At 40.7% G+C, this 17079-nt stretch overlaps 1 protein-coding gene and 1 long non-coding RNA gene across 2 annotated transcripts; one reads left to right on the forward strand and one right to left on the reverse strand.

The window, feature by feature from the left end:
- Positions 1-419: 419 nt before the first annotated feature.
- Positions 420-3027, forward strand: LOC124035539 (zinc finger protein 287-like). Its single transcript, XM_046349005.1, has 2 exons — positions 420-1054; positions 1375-3027. The coding sequence occupies exons 1-2, from the start codon at positions 862-864 to the stop codon at positions 2469-2471; spliced, it is 1290 nt and encodes a 429-aa protein (XP_046204961.1). The 5' UTR covers positions 420-861; the 3' UTR covers positions 2472-3027.
- On the reverse strand, positions 2699-4543 carry LOC124035571. The gene is made up of 2 exons (XR_006838771.1): positions 4227-4543; positions 2699-3655 (listed from the first exon to the last, which is right to left on the reverse strand). It is a non-coding gene; the product is annotated as an uncharacterized LOC124035571 (long non-coding RNA).
- Between the last annotated feature and the right edge of the window lie 12536 nt (positions 4544-17079).

Here is a 17079-nt window from a genome sequence, read left to right on the forward strand (position 1 = left end):
CTGCCTTTCTAAAATCTTCTAAAGCCAAGTTAACAAACTTTTGCACCCCAGTATATCTACTTGCACATCATCATCTGCACATCTATCACTCCAGTTTTAATGCTAAATTGTAATTATTTCGCCTCTATGGCCTATTTATTGCCTACCTCCCTACTCTTCTACATTTGCACACACTGTACATCGATTTTTCTATTGTGTTATTGACTGTATGTTTGTTTGTGTAACTCTGTGTTGTTGTTTTTGTCGCAATGCTTTGCTTTATCTTTGCCAGGTCACAGTTGTAAATGATAACTTGTTCTCAACTGGTCTACCTGGTTAATAGCTAGCTAGCTAAGAGACAAAAAAAGACAGAACACAGACATTTCAGCAAGAAATATTTAAAAAAACGCTCCAGAAATATGATTATATTAATATACTGAGTTAATGATAAAACCATCGATCGGAACATGAAGCTATGTATCTGGTAGGAAGTAAAGCGGAAATGGGCGTTGCTACATTGTGCTAAATGTATATTGGCCCCTCTTTAATGGCCGCAAAATAGTTGTAAACTCTGGATTAGGAAACTATAAATGCACTTGAGTAGAATGCACCGATCTTTTACTGTAACACAATGTACAGGCAATAATTTATGGTGCAATAAGTGATTATTGTGACACGTAATTATTATTTGTATGATAAGTAGTATAACATATATTGATAATTGTGCACATTTTCCATCATTTTCTCCCTAATTATTAATTTACAAAGTATACAGGACAAGTCTCTTATTCTGAAAGATTCCAAAAATCCATGACCCGGAAGTACTTATTCTTGCCTGCTTTACGGTGGTCAGGGCACAAAGGTAACTAGCATTATCTAAACATGTCTAAAATACAGTTGTTGAGGGTGTTTCTCAACGAGCGATTAGCAGTTGCTGTTGATGAGATCTTCGGGGCAGTTGAAAAAACAATAACTGAGTACCAGGAAGAAGTTTCCCGTTCAAAGGATGAAAACGATCGTCTGCAAAGGCTGCTTGAAATCGCCCTTAAACCAGAGTTAAAGCTGCACAGAGCAGGTTTGGGTCATTCGTTTGTCTAGTTACCTTGATTGTATTTTGTATGTAACAGAATATACTTTATTTATAGGACGATTCTTATGAGCATTTGCGTTTTCTATTTCATGCTGTAAACTCACCTGCTGTCATTGTGATTTGACTTGCACAGTGCTTCTACACCTGCATTGCTTGCTGTTTGGGGTTTTAGGCTGGGTTTCTTTACAACACTTTGAGATATCAGCTGATGTAAGAAGGGCTATATAAAATACACTTGATTAGATTTTTAAATTTGATTTGATGATTGCAGTCTCATGACAACGTTTGCGTTCTAATTTATTCAGACCTCCAGCAGCTCACTTTCCGTGTGTCTGAAGAGGAGGTTCACCCTGATCAGCAGAAGTGTGTGCAGGAGTGGAGTCCCAGTCTGGGACAGGAGGACCCAGAGTTTACACAGATTAAAGAGGAACAGGAGGAACCCAGAACCAGTCAATGGGAAGAGCAGCTTCAAGGGCTAGAAGATGATACCAAAGACTCCATATTCATTCCTGCTTGTGTAAAAGGTGACTGTGATGAGAACCCAACTCTGCACTCATATCTTTATCATGGTCAAAATGAAGTTAACGGAGAGAGAGTCTCTCTACCCAGCACCTCAACTAAACCGATCAATACCGAACCCTATGAAGAGGATTACCTGGTATCAGAACTAACCAGTGACTCTCATACTCTCGCTGCAGTAGACTGTTCTGCAGTTCAGAGAGAAAACAGTGCAACTGTCAATGGGATGGAAAGTGGAGTCCCTCAGTCGGGTTTTAAGCGAGGAAAATCAAATAAAACATGGACAGTAAAAAGACAGAGCTCTCGTGCCAATAATAAGGGTAGGAATTCCACAAAGTCCTCCATTCTGAAATCACCTAGTCAAAGTCATAATGCTCCTTGTCATTGTAAGGTGTGTGGCATGTCTTTTCATTACATGGGTTCTTTAGTGAATCATGTGCAAACTCATACAATGGATAAAGAACATCCTTGTGGTGTGTGTGGAAAATGCATCGAATCCACAGAAAGTATGAAAGATCACCTTCAAATTCACAGTGCAGCTAAGTTTTCTTGTAAAGTTTGTAGTAAATGTTTTACAAGGAATAGTAAGCTGACAGTGCATATGAGGACTCACACAGGAGAGAAACCACATCACTGTCGTGATTGTGGCCAACGATTCAGCACTGGGTCCCATCTTAGAGTGCACATGAGGACTCATACAGGCGAGAAACCATATGTCTGTCCTGATTGTGGCATAGGCTTCTTCCAGAGTGAACATCTGAAAGCACACATTAGGATCCACACAGGAGAGAAACCATACCATTGCCGTTTTTGTGACAAATGTTTCAGGACTGGCACCAATCTGACAGGTCACATGAGGACTCACAGGGGAGAAATCATTTAGCTGTATTCTGTCTGAGAAGATAATGTTGGTGGTCTGAACTTAGCAGAAGTTGGATTTTGTCATTGTTGGACATTATGTCAGTATCCAAGAAGCGCTCATTACTCAAAGATTACATTGTATTCTTTATGAGAAAAAAACTCAATATAAAAACATAATCCCCGCTATATCTGCAACTGTTATACCCCTGAATAGGGGAAGTATAGAAATAAATAACACGGAGATGTAGCTTCAGCTTCAAGTCATTTGTAATGAGTGATTTTCATATAAAATCATCAACCATTTACATGGGGCGGCAGGTAGCCTAGTGGTTGCAAGATCGAGTCCCCGAGCTGACAAGGTAAAAATCTGTTATTCTGAACAAGGCAGTTAACCCAATGTTCCTGGGCTGTCATTGAAAATAAGAATATGTTCTTAACTGACTTGCCGAGTTAAATAAAGGTAAAATATTTTTAAATGTACAAAATAGAATGTTTCACAAATGCACAAAATATCTTCTCTCAAATGACATAGCTGTTACAACTGTTCAATAAACCAGTATTGTCTTATTTATACATTACAATGGCTCTTAGTATCCCTCTTTAAATGCTTCCTATCAAAACATCCAAGAGGTTCATAATGGGACCTTCCTGGACTATGATCAGTTTCTGCCACTGCACCCCTCTACTAGCTTGAACCAGAAAATGGCTGCTCATTGTCTCGACTCCAGGTAAGCGTAAATAGATGCATGCCTTCTTACCCCGCGACCGGACTTAAGACTTTCAAACCACTTAGAGCCCCTGTACCAGCGGGTTTTCTGCCAGGGGCTTGAGTTTTCCCTGCTTGGCTGTGGATGCCCCTCCAGCGAACTCTCCCTGTCCTGGTCAATCAACTGCCTGGGCACAGCCTGGACCACCGCGGCCCCCCTCAGCTGGGCCGTGCTCTCTGGATCAGAGCTCTATTCCTTTGGCTGTTGTGGCCTGCTCACAACCGGCTTCTCAGCAGCCCTCTTCTCAGGTGAGTTCTGTGGCTCTGGCCTCGCAATCTACTTGGCAGAGACCGGATCATTCCCGCAATTGTGATAGGGAGTTCAATGGTGAGGCATATATCTGTACCTGGGGCAAAGACTTCGTGTTTTCCTGGGGCAAATGTTCAGGATATCGCCAGGTTGCTTCCTGAGGCTGTGAGTCAGTCACCGGAACTGATACCTGAATGGTTCATGTGTGGTAAAATTACATTATGAAGGGCAGCTTAGAATAGCTGAAGATGGATTTTATAGAACTGACAAACGCCCCATAATATCTGAGCCTCTGTCGTAACTTTGTATTGATTAATGTGACTGCTGTTCATCGAATGATTAACTGTTTATAATTACGGGATTCAATTAATTAATATCGATTTTACAGAAGTCGCTAATTAATTAATTTCTTCTACAGTCTCATCCTGAACGTCGCATAATACGTGAATCTGCACAAACCCGAGTCTCACTAAATCATTCCGTACCACACCAATTGAGTTATTTATTTACTAACAAGCTAAATGACAATATAAGATACAAACACACAGTTTAGGCTTTTTATATAAACTTAGTACATTGAAACATATCCCTAGTGGGCCAACACAATAGGACACGTGTTACCCAAAATGGGTCATTTAGAAATAGAGAGTGCACGACAGAAAAGCACACTTGGATACATTTGTAAACTATGCTTAGTTTAAGCCCTAACACCTTGCCCCGAACTGCAGCTCTTATGGGTTAGAATATAATGGTGTAATTACTTGTCAAAGGTCTCCGATGGGCTGTCTCTTCTCCTCTGATGGCGGCATTTCTTTCGTTACCAGGTGTAAGTCTCTGATTGTCCACACGATGTCAGTGCCCTTTCTCTTAGTGGTTTGTTTCCCCGCCCTCGTTCTGAGAATGGGTCTTCTCCGGACGGCTAATCAGCCGTGTATAGATGGTTCCAGCGTGGGAATGAAAGCAGTGTAGACACGATTCATTAGACAGAATAACCGGCTGGTTCTGCTTGAATTCACCCACTTAGACACAGCTATTCATCCTTAACATAAATTGTTAAGAGGTTATTTTGTCTTTTTCAACCTCGTGTTGCATTTTTGGGTTGCGACTACTCAAACCTTGGCTGTAGCACATGGTCACCTTGTCTGAATTGTACATTCTTAACTCACAAGTTATATACCCTCGTCAGAAAGGGGCGTTTCTGTCTTTATGGCAAGTTCTCTGGGCGTAACTAGTTACGAGGCAATGTATGGATTTTACTCAGATCCAATTTAGACAACGAACTTCACATTTCATCTTTACAAACACATTCTATTTGATCTGGACATTTTCCACACAATGTACAGGATACGAACATCAGATGCATATTATGAAAACTCTTCAAGTTACAATGTTTCGTTATAACATCTTCATTTAACTTTTAATAACATAACAAAAACAACATTTATTTTCATATTCCATCAATTGTTGTTTCCACCATTTATGGCATGTTACTGTTCTGAGGTAGGTTCTCCACAGGGCCCACTCACACATTCCAATCCTCCATATTGAGAGGACAAAGGATTCGTCTGCTGTTCAAAGATTTACAATGGACATGAGGTGTCATGAACATATGTCCCTCTTACTGCCCGGAATGCCTCTGCTGATCCTACAGCTATTGTATGCAGTAATCATATGCCTATGAACCAAAGTAATACTGTTAGCACTGAGGTGGTGTGCACTAGTAGGAAGTCCACTGTGTGCAGCTCACCCTGCACTAATAAAAATAACCAGAGTATGTCTACCTCTGCTAAGCTTCCCAGTAAAGCAAGAAAAATAATCAAGAATCCCAGAAAAGTGTTTTTTTTATTTAATTGCCCATGTTAACATATGTAGCTTACAAAACAAGGTTCATTGAATCAATAATTTGCTAGTTAGTAACAGAATACATTCATATTCTGACTATCTCTGAAACTCACTTAGATAATACCTTTGATGATCTACAGAAAATACAGAAATGCCAAAGGTGGAGATGTGGCTGTTTATATTCAGAACCACATTCCTGTAAAGATAAGAAAGGATCTCATGTTAAATACAGTTGAAGTCCAATGGCTACAGGTTCATCTGCCTCACCTAAAGCTCATTCCGGTGGGAAGCTGCTGTAGACCACCAAGTGCTAACAGTCAGTATCTGGATAGCATGTGTGAAATGCTTGATAATGTATGTGATATCAATAGAGGGGTATACTTTCTGGGTGAATTAAATATTGACTGGCTTTCATCAGGCTGCCCACTCAAGATAAAGCTTCCAACTGTAACTAGTGCCTACAACCTGGTTCAGGTTATTAATCAACCTACCAAGGTAGTTACAAACAGTACAGTATGTATGCATCATCAATATGTATTGATCCTATCTTTACTAATGCTGCAGAAATTTGTTTGAAAGCAGTATCCAAATCCATCGGATGTAGTGATCACAATATAGTAGCCATATCTAGGAAAACCAAAGTTCCAAAAGCTGGGCCTAATATTGTTTATAAGAGGTCATACAATACGTTTTGTAGTGATTCCTATGTTGTTGGTCCATGGTGTGTAATGACGAGCAACCAGACGCTGCACTTGACACATTTATTAAATTGCTTATCCCAGTTATTAATAAGCTTGCACACAATAATACAATTACTGTAATCTTTTTATTCACACCCACATAGATAACGTTTCACTATCGACCCAACTGTTTCATAGAGTGTTAGATACAGATTATCTTCCCAGATTGCTTCGTGACCATTCTCCTCTGGTATTATGCATTCTCTAATTATATTTATGCTGCAGTAGTTTATGTGTCGCAGGCTAGGGTCAGTCTGTTATATCTGGAGTATTTCTTCTGTCTTATCCGGTGTGAATTTAAGAGTGTCTCTCTCTCTCTCTCTCTCTCTCTCTCTCTCTCTCTCTCTCTCTCTCTCTCTCTCTCTCTCTTACTCTCTCAGCCCTAGGACCATGCCTCAGGACTACCTGGCCTGATGACTCCTTGCTGTCCCCAGTCCACCTGGTTGTGGTGCTGCTCCAGTTTCAACTGTTCTGCCTGAGGCTATGGAACCCTGACCTTTTCACCGGACGTGCTACCTGTCCCAGACCTGCTGTTTCCAACTCTCTAGAGACAGCAGGAGCGGTAGAGATCCTCTGAATGATCGACTATGAAAAGCCAACTGACATTTACTCCTGAGGTGCTGACCTGTTGCACCCTCGACGACCACTGTGATTATTATTATTTGACCCTGCTGGTCATCTATGAACATTTGAACGTCTTGGCCATGTTCTGTTATAATCTCCACCCAGCACAGCCAGAAGAGGACTGGCCACCCCTCATAGCCTGGTTCCTCAAATAGGTTTCTTCCTAGGTTCTAGCTTTTCTAGGGAGTTTTTCCTAGTCACCGTGCTTCTATACCCGCATTGCTTGCTGTTTGGGGTTTTAGGCTGGGTTTCTGTACAGCATTTTATGACATCAGCTGATGTAAGAAGGGCTTTATAAATACATTTGATTGATATTATCAATATCCATTCCTACCAAGGTAAATGGAGCATATAGATGGAGACTAAATTCTACACTCCTGAAGCAACCTGAATTTTGTGCATTCATCAAAGAGCAGATCAATATTTTTTTACTTTGACAAACAAACCCTCCACTCCTGACAGTTTCATTCCTTGGGAAGCATTGAAAGCCTATCTGAAGGGACAGATAATTTCTAATACTAAAGGGTTGAAGAGAAAACACAGTGCCGAACTGAATGTCCTTGAATCTGAAATCTCTGAGCTAGAGAACCTACCATAGACGCCAGATGAAAGACCTATACAGGCTTTTGGTAACAAAAAACTGAAATATTATACTCTGAACACATATCAAGCTGAGAGGGCCCTCACTAAATCAAAACAGCATTACTACGAACTTGGAGAAAAAGCACACAAAGTATTTGCATGGCAACTGAAAGCAGAAGAAAGTAAGAGGACAATTAATGCTATAGAAACTCTTACTAACGAGAACTTTCAACCCTACTGAAATTAATGATACTTTTAAGAAATATTACAAAGACCTCTATACTTCTCAATCAAGCGATGATCTATCAGGAGATCAACTATTTTCTCTCCTCAACCTCTCCTGGGGAGGTCGGCTTCCCTCCAGAGTTCTATAAAACATTTAAGGATATGTTGGTGCCCTACCTTATGAAGGTACTTAAACAATCTGGGGAAGACAACTGCTTTCCAGATTCTTTCTCTCAAGCTGTGATTACTGTAATTCACAAGAAAGGGAAAAACCTGTTAAAGTGCGCCGCCTATAGACCAATCTCTCCTTAACACAGATTGTAAACTGGTCACCAAGATGCTATCTAAGAGACTGGAGTCATGTCTCCCCCTGTTGGTCAACCCAGATCAGACTGGCTTCATAATTAATAGATTGTCCTCCAATAATCTCAGAAGGTTTTTTTATATAATTCACCTTGCTAACAAAAACAAAATACCTAGTGTTGTAGTCTCCCTCGATGCTGAAAAAAGTTATTTGATAGTGTGGAATGGCATATCTCTTTCGCGTCCTGGAAAAGTATGGTTTGTGCACCGTGTTTGTAAATTTGATAAAATCACTGTACAAATCTTTTACTTCCTCCTCGTTCCCTCTCTATCGGGGGAACAGACAAGGTTGCCCAATTAGCCATCACCTCTTCGCCTTCGCCATCGAACCATTGGCTGAGGCTATTAGAACGTGCCCTGACATACATGGCTTTGAGGTGGGCCCCCATACCCATAAGTTATCACTTTTTGCGCACAACCTTATCTTATTTCTAACGAACCCATACCATTCCCTCTCTCACTTACATAACCTATTACAGTATTATAGTTCTTTCTCTGGATATAAGGTCAATTTTGATAAAAGCTCAATCTTACCATTGTCTGTCTTTGACCATTAAGCATCAGTTTCCTTTTAGATGGTTGCATATGGGCTTCACATATTTGGGCATAATGGTGGATGGTAACCTGAACAACCTCTATTAACTCAATCTGGCCAGCTTGTTGCAAAAGGTGGATGGTGACCTGTGTAAATGGAAGGACTTGCCTCTCACTCTACTGGGTAGAATTTATGTAATTAAAATGAATGTCCAGCCAAGATTTCTGTATTTGTTTCAATCTCTCCCCATCCTTGTGCCCGTAGAATCCTTTTCCTCTCTCAACAAGCTGACCAGACGGTTTATCTGGCACGGCAAAACCCCTAGGGTTAACTTGGATAAGTCAAGGGGGCTTAAATCTCCCCAGTTTCAGAATGTATTACTGGGCTGCGCAGTCTAGATTCCTGGCTCAGAGATTTGACAATGGTCCTTCTCCCTCATGTTTGAACATTGAAAAGTTTGAGGTAAATGAGGACACTGGAGCAGAATTGTTTTACAAATGGGAAAGAAAATCTATACAAACCATCACAAACAGCCCATTAATTATACATTCTGTCCTGGCATGGTGCAAACTGCATGATCTGATCAGACGAGAGGGATTCCTTTCCCCTAAAACCCCTTTATGGAACGATAGATTGACTCCTATGTTTCTCCAGAATAGTAACTTTAGACCATGGTCTGATAAGGATATCACTCTTCTGGAACATTGTTATGAGGAGGGAATTCTTATGTCTTTCGAACAGCAGGAAAACATAAATACCACTTGTCTAACAGGGACTTCTTTAGTTACCTACAACTAAGACATTTTATTAGGGTGACTCTCAAGGGACAATGGGACCTACCTAAGATGTCACCTATTGAACAACTCTGCCATGCAGACCAACCACTGTTCAAGACCATTTCCCGTGTTTACGATGCTCTTATGTCAGGACTAACACTGCCTGAGCTAGACAAACCCCGACTTAGATGGGAAAAAGATCTGGGTATTAATCTTGATGAAGGGCACTGCGTTCATCCACCTCTGGCCTGCTCGCCTCCCTACCACTGAGGAAGTACAGTTCCCGCTCAGCCCAGTCAAAACTGTTCGCTGCTCTGGCTCCCCAATGGTGGAACAAACTCCCTCACGACGCCAGGACAGCGGAGTCAATCACCACCTTCTGGAGACACCTGAAACCCCACCTCTTTAAGGAATACCTAGGATAGGATAAAGTAATCCTTCTCACCCCCCCCCCTCTTAAAATATTTAGATGCACTATTGTAAAGTGGCTGTTCCACTGGATGTCATAAGGTGAATGCACCAATTTGTAAGTCGCTCTGGATAAGAGCGTCTGCTAAATGACTTAAATGTAAATGTAAATGTAAGGACTATGGAGAGACCTATGCAGGGATGGTGTTACTTCCACATTGAACTCCTGATTAAAGGTTGACCGATTAATCGGCATGGCATGGCATAACAATCTCAAGTTAACTACACGTGGTTGATGATATTACTAGGTTAATAGCTTGTCCTGCGTTGCATATAACCAATGCGGTGCCTGTTAATTTATCATTGAATCACAGCCTACTTCAACTTTGCCAAACGGGTGATGATTTAACAAAAGCACATTCGCGAAGAAAGCACAATCGTTGCAAAAATGTATCAAACCATAAACATCAATGCCTTTCTTAAAATCAATGCACAAGTATATTTTTTAAACCTGCATATTTAGTTAAAATAAATTAATGTTAGCAGGCAATATTAACTCTGGAAATTGTGTCACTTCTCTTTGCGTTCAGTGCAAGCGGAGTCGGAGTATATGCAGCAGTTTGGGCCACCTGGCTCGTTACGAACTGCGTGAAGACCATTTCTTCCTAACAAAGACCGTAATTAATTTGCCAGAATTTTACATAATTATGACATAACATTGAAGGTTGTGCAATGTAACAGCAATATTTAGACTTATGGTTTCCACCCATTCATTAAAATAGGGGACGGTTCCATATTTCACTGAAAGAATAAACGTTTTGTTTTCAAAATGATAGTTTCTGGATTTGACCATATTAATGACCAAAGGCTCGTATTTCTGTGTGTTTATTATATTATAATTAAGTCTGTGATTTGATATTTGATAGAGCAGTCTGATTGAGCGGTGGTAGGCAGCAGCAGGCTCGTAAGCATTCATTGAAACAGCACGTTACTGCATTTGCCAGCAGCTCTTATGGGAGAAATTATGTACATATATGGAGCAACATAAATACTGTAACACAAGAGAGAGATACACATATAGAGTGCATTTGCCATTCTGGTAAAATGCATTGTCTATTGTATAGGAGAGGAGAACAGAGGAGGCCATAGATATAGGTATAGTCTGCTGATCTTAGACAACCACATGAAGAGAAGGCGACACATAGGCACCTAGGATAGCTGGACATACAAAGGTCAGAGGGATATACAAAGGAGGGGGTCAGCCAAATGACCAACTGATGGATTATAGACATAGCTCACATATTTTTAGGACATGGAGATGCTCAAGGAATGACAGAGGAGTCACATAGTCTGCTGATCCGAGATAAAGACACACATTGAGCTAAGTGCAGGGACAAAGCAAGCCTATAGCATAGAGGAATGTATAGTATTTTTAGTATAGCTGGACACGCTAAAAACAGAGGAGACACATAGTCTGCTGACCTGAGATAACACACAAACAGGAGAACGCATTAAGTCGAGTGCAGGGAAAAAGCAAGGGTCTTGTCATCATTATAATCTGACGGAAAGCAGATATGGGCGTTATTGGGCTGAACAAGCAGGATGCACAGATTGGGATGTAACTTAATTTGCATGTGGGAGGGACTCATGTTGTATGTGTATAAATCAGAGCGAGTGCTCTGAAAAAGTGTGTGTGTTCCGCGGACCACTCCGGCTTGAAAATACGTTGTATTAAAAAGTCTATTGTTGAATTCACCAGTTCTTGAAAGCGTCGTATTTGAACCGATTTTCCACGACACTCTTAGCAATGCTTGAAGTACAGCGCTATTCATGACTTCAAGCCAATCAACTCCTGAGATTAGTCTGGCAATACTATAGTGCCTATAAGAACATCCAATAGTCAAAGGTATATGAAATACAAATGGTATAGACAGAAATAGTCAACGAGTCATAATTCCTATAATAACTACAACCTAAAACTACTGGGAATATTGAAGACTCATGTTAAAAGGAACCACCAGCTTTCATATGTTCTGATGTTCTGAGCAAGGAACTGAAACGTTAGCTTTCTTACATGGCACGTATTGCACTTTTACTTTCTTCTCCAACACTTTGTTTTTGCATTATTTAAACCAAATTGAACATGTTTCATTATTTATTTGAAACTAAATTGATTTTATGTATGTATTATATTAAGAAATAAAAGTGTTCACTGTTCATTCAGTATCGTTGTAATTGTCATTATTCCATATACAGTTGAAGTCGGAAGTTTACATACACCATAGCCAAATACATGTAAACTCAGTTTTTCACAATCCCTGACATTTAATCCTAGTAAAAATTCATTGTCTTAGGTCAGTTAGGATCACCACTTTATTTTAAGAATGTGAAACATCAGAATAATAGTAGAGAGAAGGATTTATTTCAGAATTGTTCTTTCTTTCATCACATTCCCAGTGGGTCAGAAGTTTACATACATTCAATTAGTATTTGGTAGCATTGCCTTTAAATGGTTTAACTTGGGTCAAACATTTAGGGTAGCCTTCCACAAGCTTCCCACAATAAATTGGGTGAATTTTGGCCCATTCCTCCTAACAGAGCAGGTGTAACTGAGTCAGGTTTGTAGGCCTCTTTGCTCGCCAGGTTTATTCAGTTCTGCCCACAAATTTTCTATAGGATTGAGGTCAGGGCTTTGTGATGGTCACTCGAATACCTTGACTTTGTTGTCCTTAAGCCATTTTGCCATAACATTGGAAGTATGCGTTGAGTCATTGTCCATTCGGAAGACCCATTTGCAACCAAGCTTTAACTTCCTGACTGATGTCTTCAGATGTTGCTTCAATATATCCACATAATTTTATTCCCTCATGATGCCATCTATTTTGTGATGTGCACCAGTCCCTCATGCAGCAAAGAACCCCCACAACATGATGCTGCCACCCCCGTGCTTCACAGTTGGGATGGTGTTCTTCGGCTTGCAAGCCTCCCCCTTTTTCCAAACATAACGATGGTCATTATGGCCAAACAGTTCTATTTTTGTTTCATCAAACAAGAGGACATTTCTCCAAAAAGTCGAATCTTTGTCCCCGTGTGCATTTGCAAAGTGTAGTCTGGCTTTTTATGGCAGTTTTGGAGCAGTGGCTTCTTCCTTGTTGAGCGTCCTTTCAGGTTATGTTGATATAGGACTTGTTTTACTGTGGATATAGATATTTTTGTACCCGTTTCCTCCAGCATCTTCACAGGGTCCTTTGCTGTTGTTCTGGGATTGATTTGCACTTTTCGCACCAAAGTACGTTCATCTCTAGGAGACAGAATGTGTCTCCTTCCTGAGTGGTATGACGGCTGCGTGGTCCCATGGTGTTTATACTTGCGTACTATTGTTTGTACAGGTGACCATGGTACCTTCAGGCATTTGGAAATTGCTCCCAAGGAGGAACCAGACTTGTGGAGGTCTACAATTATTTTTCTAAGATCTTGGCTGATTTCTTTGGATTTTCCCATGATGTCAATCAAAGAGGTACTGAGTTTGAAGGTAGGCCTTGATATACATCCACAGGTACCCCTCCAATTGACTCAAATTATGTCAATTAGCCTCTCAGAAGCTTCTAATGCCATGACATCATTTTCTGGAATTTTCCAAGCTGTTTAAAGTCACAGTCAACTTAGTGTATGTAAACTGCTGACCCACTGGATTTGTGATACAGTGAATTATAAGTGAAATAATCTCTCTGTAAACAATTGTTGGAAAAATGACTTGTGTCATGCACAAAGTAGATGTCCTAACCGACTTGCCAAAACTATAGTTTGTTAACAAGACATTTGTGGAATGGTTGAAAAACTAGTTTTAATGACTCCAACCTAAGTGTATGTAAACTTCCAAACTTCAACTGTATATAAACATGTACACAAACACACAATAACATACGCACTATACACTGTGAGCGGACCAAGTAATTAGGCGTCACTCTAAAGCGGGAAGGTGGAATAAACGAGTCAGGAGTAGGTTTTCTTGATTGAACATGGTTCTCTATTGAGGGTATTTTGTCAACAAAAACATTCTAACATAATCAATAAAAAATCTTCCAAGGAAAAACACACATCTTCTTCTCCAGATGAAACAAGAACATAATAGGATAATCTTTAAACTACAACAAACATAAATCACGGGTTTGCCACAGTCTTAGTGGTTCTTTCAGCACAGCTTCTCTCTCTCGGTGGCCATCTTCCAGAGATAGTTTCCCCTTCTCTGCTGGTTCCATCCTCTCTTTTATAAGGAAGGAGAGTATGTCATTAGTACCGTCAGCTGTGCTTAATTGACTCTGGTTACCTTGTCTCCCATGCTTTGTTGGGCTACTATCCATGAGCCCAGCCTGCACTCTAGTGGTCCTTCCACAACACACACATGTACACATGGATTTTGGGTCATAGATATGTGGTAGTAGAGGAGAGTCCTGAGAGCACAAACTTAATATGTTGTGAAATCTGTTATGAATGTATTGTAATGTTTTTTGCTGGACCCCAGGAAGAGTTGGGGATCCATAATAAATACAAATGCAAATAATATTGGCACTATGCAATGCAATTACAAACCTTTGAACCTTTTTAATTGCATCACGTATTTCACTATTTATTATCACCATGAATTATACCTGTACAGTGGGGCAAAAAAGTATTTAGTCAGCCACCAATTGTGCAAGTTCTCGCACTTAAAAAGATGAGAGAGGCCTGTAATTTTCATCATAGGTACACTTCAACTATGACAGACAAAATGAGAAAAAAACATCCAGAAAATCACATTGTAGGATTTTTAATGAATTTATTTGCAAATGATGGTGGAAAATAAGTATTTGGTCACCTACAATCAAGCAAGATTTCTGGCTCTCACAGACCTGTACCTTCTTCTTTAAGAGGCTCCTCTGTCCTCCACTCGTTACCTGTATTAATGGCACCTGTTTGAACTTGTTATCAGTATAAAAGACACCTGTCCACCAGCTCAAACAGTCACACTCCAAACTCCACTATGGCCAAGACCAAAGAGCTGTCAAAGGACACCAGAAACTAAATTGTAGACCTGCACCAGGCTGGGAAGACTGAATCTGCAATAGGTAAGCAGCTTGGTTTGAAGAAATCAACGGTGGGAGCAATTATTAGAAATGGAAGACATACAAGACCACTGATAATCTCCCTCGATCTGGGGCTCCACACAAGATCTCATCCCGTGGGGTCAAAATGATCACAAGAACGGTGAGCAAAAATCCCAGAACCACATGGGGGGACCTAGTGAATGATCTGCAGAGAGCTGGGACCAAAGTAACAAAGCCTACCATCAGTAACACACTACGCCGCCAGGGGCTCAAATCCTGCAGTGCCAGACGTGTCCCCCTGCTTAAGCCAGTACATGTCCAGGCCCGTCTGAAGTTTGCTAGAGAGCATTTGGATGATCCAGAAGAAGATTGGGCGAATGTCATATGGTCAGAGAAACCACAATATAACTTTTTGGTAAAAACTCAACTCGTCGTGTTTGGAGGACAAAGAATGCTGAGTTGCATCCAAAGAACACTATACCTACTGTGAAGCATGGGGGTGGAAACATCATGCTTTGGGGCTGTTTTTCGGCAAAGGGACCAGGACGACTGATCCATGTAAAGGAAAGAATGAATGGGGCCAAGTATCGTGAGATTTTGAGTGAAAACCTCCTTCCATCAGCAAGGCCATTGAAGATGAAATTTGGCTTGGTCTTTCATCATGACAATGATCCCAAACACACCGTCCGGGCAACGAAGGAGTGGCTTCGTAAAAAGCATTTCAAGGTCCGTGGCCTAGCCAGTCTCCAGATCTCAACCCCATAGAAATCTTTAGAGGGAGTTGAAAGTCCAAGTTGCCCAGCAACAGCCCCAAAACATCACTGCTCTAGAGGAGATCTGCAAGCAAGATTTCTAGCAAGCTAGCTAGCAAAACAGCTAATGTCTAATTTCCAAGTGGTCTAAACATACAAACAGGGGCGCCACTTTGTTTTTAGTTGTGGCGGGGGACACAACCTGGCGAGGAGTCTCGTGGTCCTCCCCAAAATAGTTTGGGGAATCAGGTTGTGGGTAACTGGTGCATGGAATCAGGCGCAGGAGAGCAGAGATGAGTGTACAAGGTAATTTATTCCACAAATTTATTCCACGAACAGCACCAGTATAAAACAAATACTAAAGGTGCGTGAAATTACCGGTCACTCGTGAATAACGGGCGTAATAACGAACCCGGCAAAAACAATACCAGCCAACAAGTAACGACCTGAACATTATATACAAACACGCACACAAACATGGGGGAAACAGAGGTTTAAATAATTAACATGTAATTGGGGAATAGAAACCAGGTGTGTAGAAAACAAAGACAAAACAAATGGAAAATGAAAAGTGGATCGGCGATGGCTAGAAAGCCAGTGACGTCGACCGCCGAACGAACTGTTCAAGTTCAAATCAAAAGATGCAAAATAACTACCTGTTCTGGGAAATGTTTCAGTTGTGGTTTGGTAAAAGTAACTCTGATTGTATAAGAGAAAGAATGTTCTGTTCTGTTAATTAATGATGTCCCCTCTAAGCATGGAACAACCTTGGTCATGTGCAGTGTTGTTCTATGTTATTGTGGTACTAACTGTTTTTTAGTAAATGTGAAGCTCCAGTTGAATTTCTTGTATTCATAGTCTTTCTTATTATATAAGTAATAAGAGCTAAGACACTACAATAAGTTTTGATTACTAAGAATTGCACTGCCACTGCCTGCAAAACATCCACCTAAAAGGTAGGCTATATCCGGTAGGCCTATACAAAACATAAGGGTTGCTTTTATCATTCTTGCTGCTTCAAGTTCAGTATCCATACCTAAGTGATCATATGGGTGTGTGGTCTCAACTAGATTTAGTAGGCTATAGCCTATGCATGAGCAGAGAAGCACGGGGCAGTTATCCTTTCAAGGAAATGTCATTCCTAAATAGGCCTATGATTAGGCTGATCTTGACAATGTGAGAATCTCTGTAAAAGGCTTGCAAGTGAGCTGCATCACATATGCCTAAAATAGCATTGTGGGACTGTGGTTTGGTTTGAGACCAGTTCTTGCGGTAGCGGGTGGGAGATGGACAGAAAGTCAGCTGGTGCTGTATGAAAAGCTGTGGGTGAAAGCAGGAGCGGGATGAAGAAATCAGTCAGGCGCAGAACTCTAGTATGCACCATGACAGTGAAGCCTGTCATGTTAGAGCTGTTTATTACTATGTCAGTGTGAAGTGTAGGGAATTAGCTAGGGAAACAGACAGATCAATAATGTTACCATATTGACTAATAAAAACTCACTGCACTGAAAAAATATCACAATATCAATCTTCAGTCGTTTGGCCGATTGTCACATCGTTTGATTCAGGTCTAGTGTGATTGAAGCAAAAATAACAGCTAACGTTTGCCAACTTTTGGCCAGTTCTCCCTCTAACTGTACATCAACTGGCGAAAGCTAGCTAAGTTAATTTACTTCTGTTGAA

This window comes from Oncorhynchus gorbuscha, linkage group LG01 (assembly GCF_021184085.1).
Source record: "Oncorhynchus gorbuscha isolate QuinsamMale2020 ecotype Even-year linkage group LG01, OgorEven_v1.0, whole genome shotgun sequence".
Taxonomy (NCBI): domain Eukaryota; kingdom Metazoa; phylum Chordata; class Actinopteri; order Salmoniformes; family Salmonidae; genus Oncorhynchus; species Oncorhynchus gorbuscha.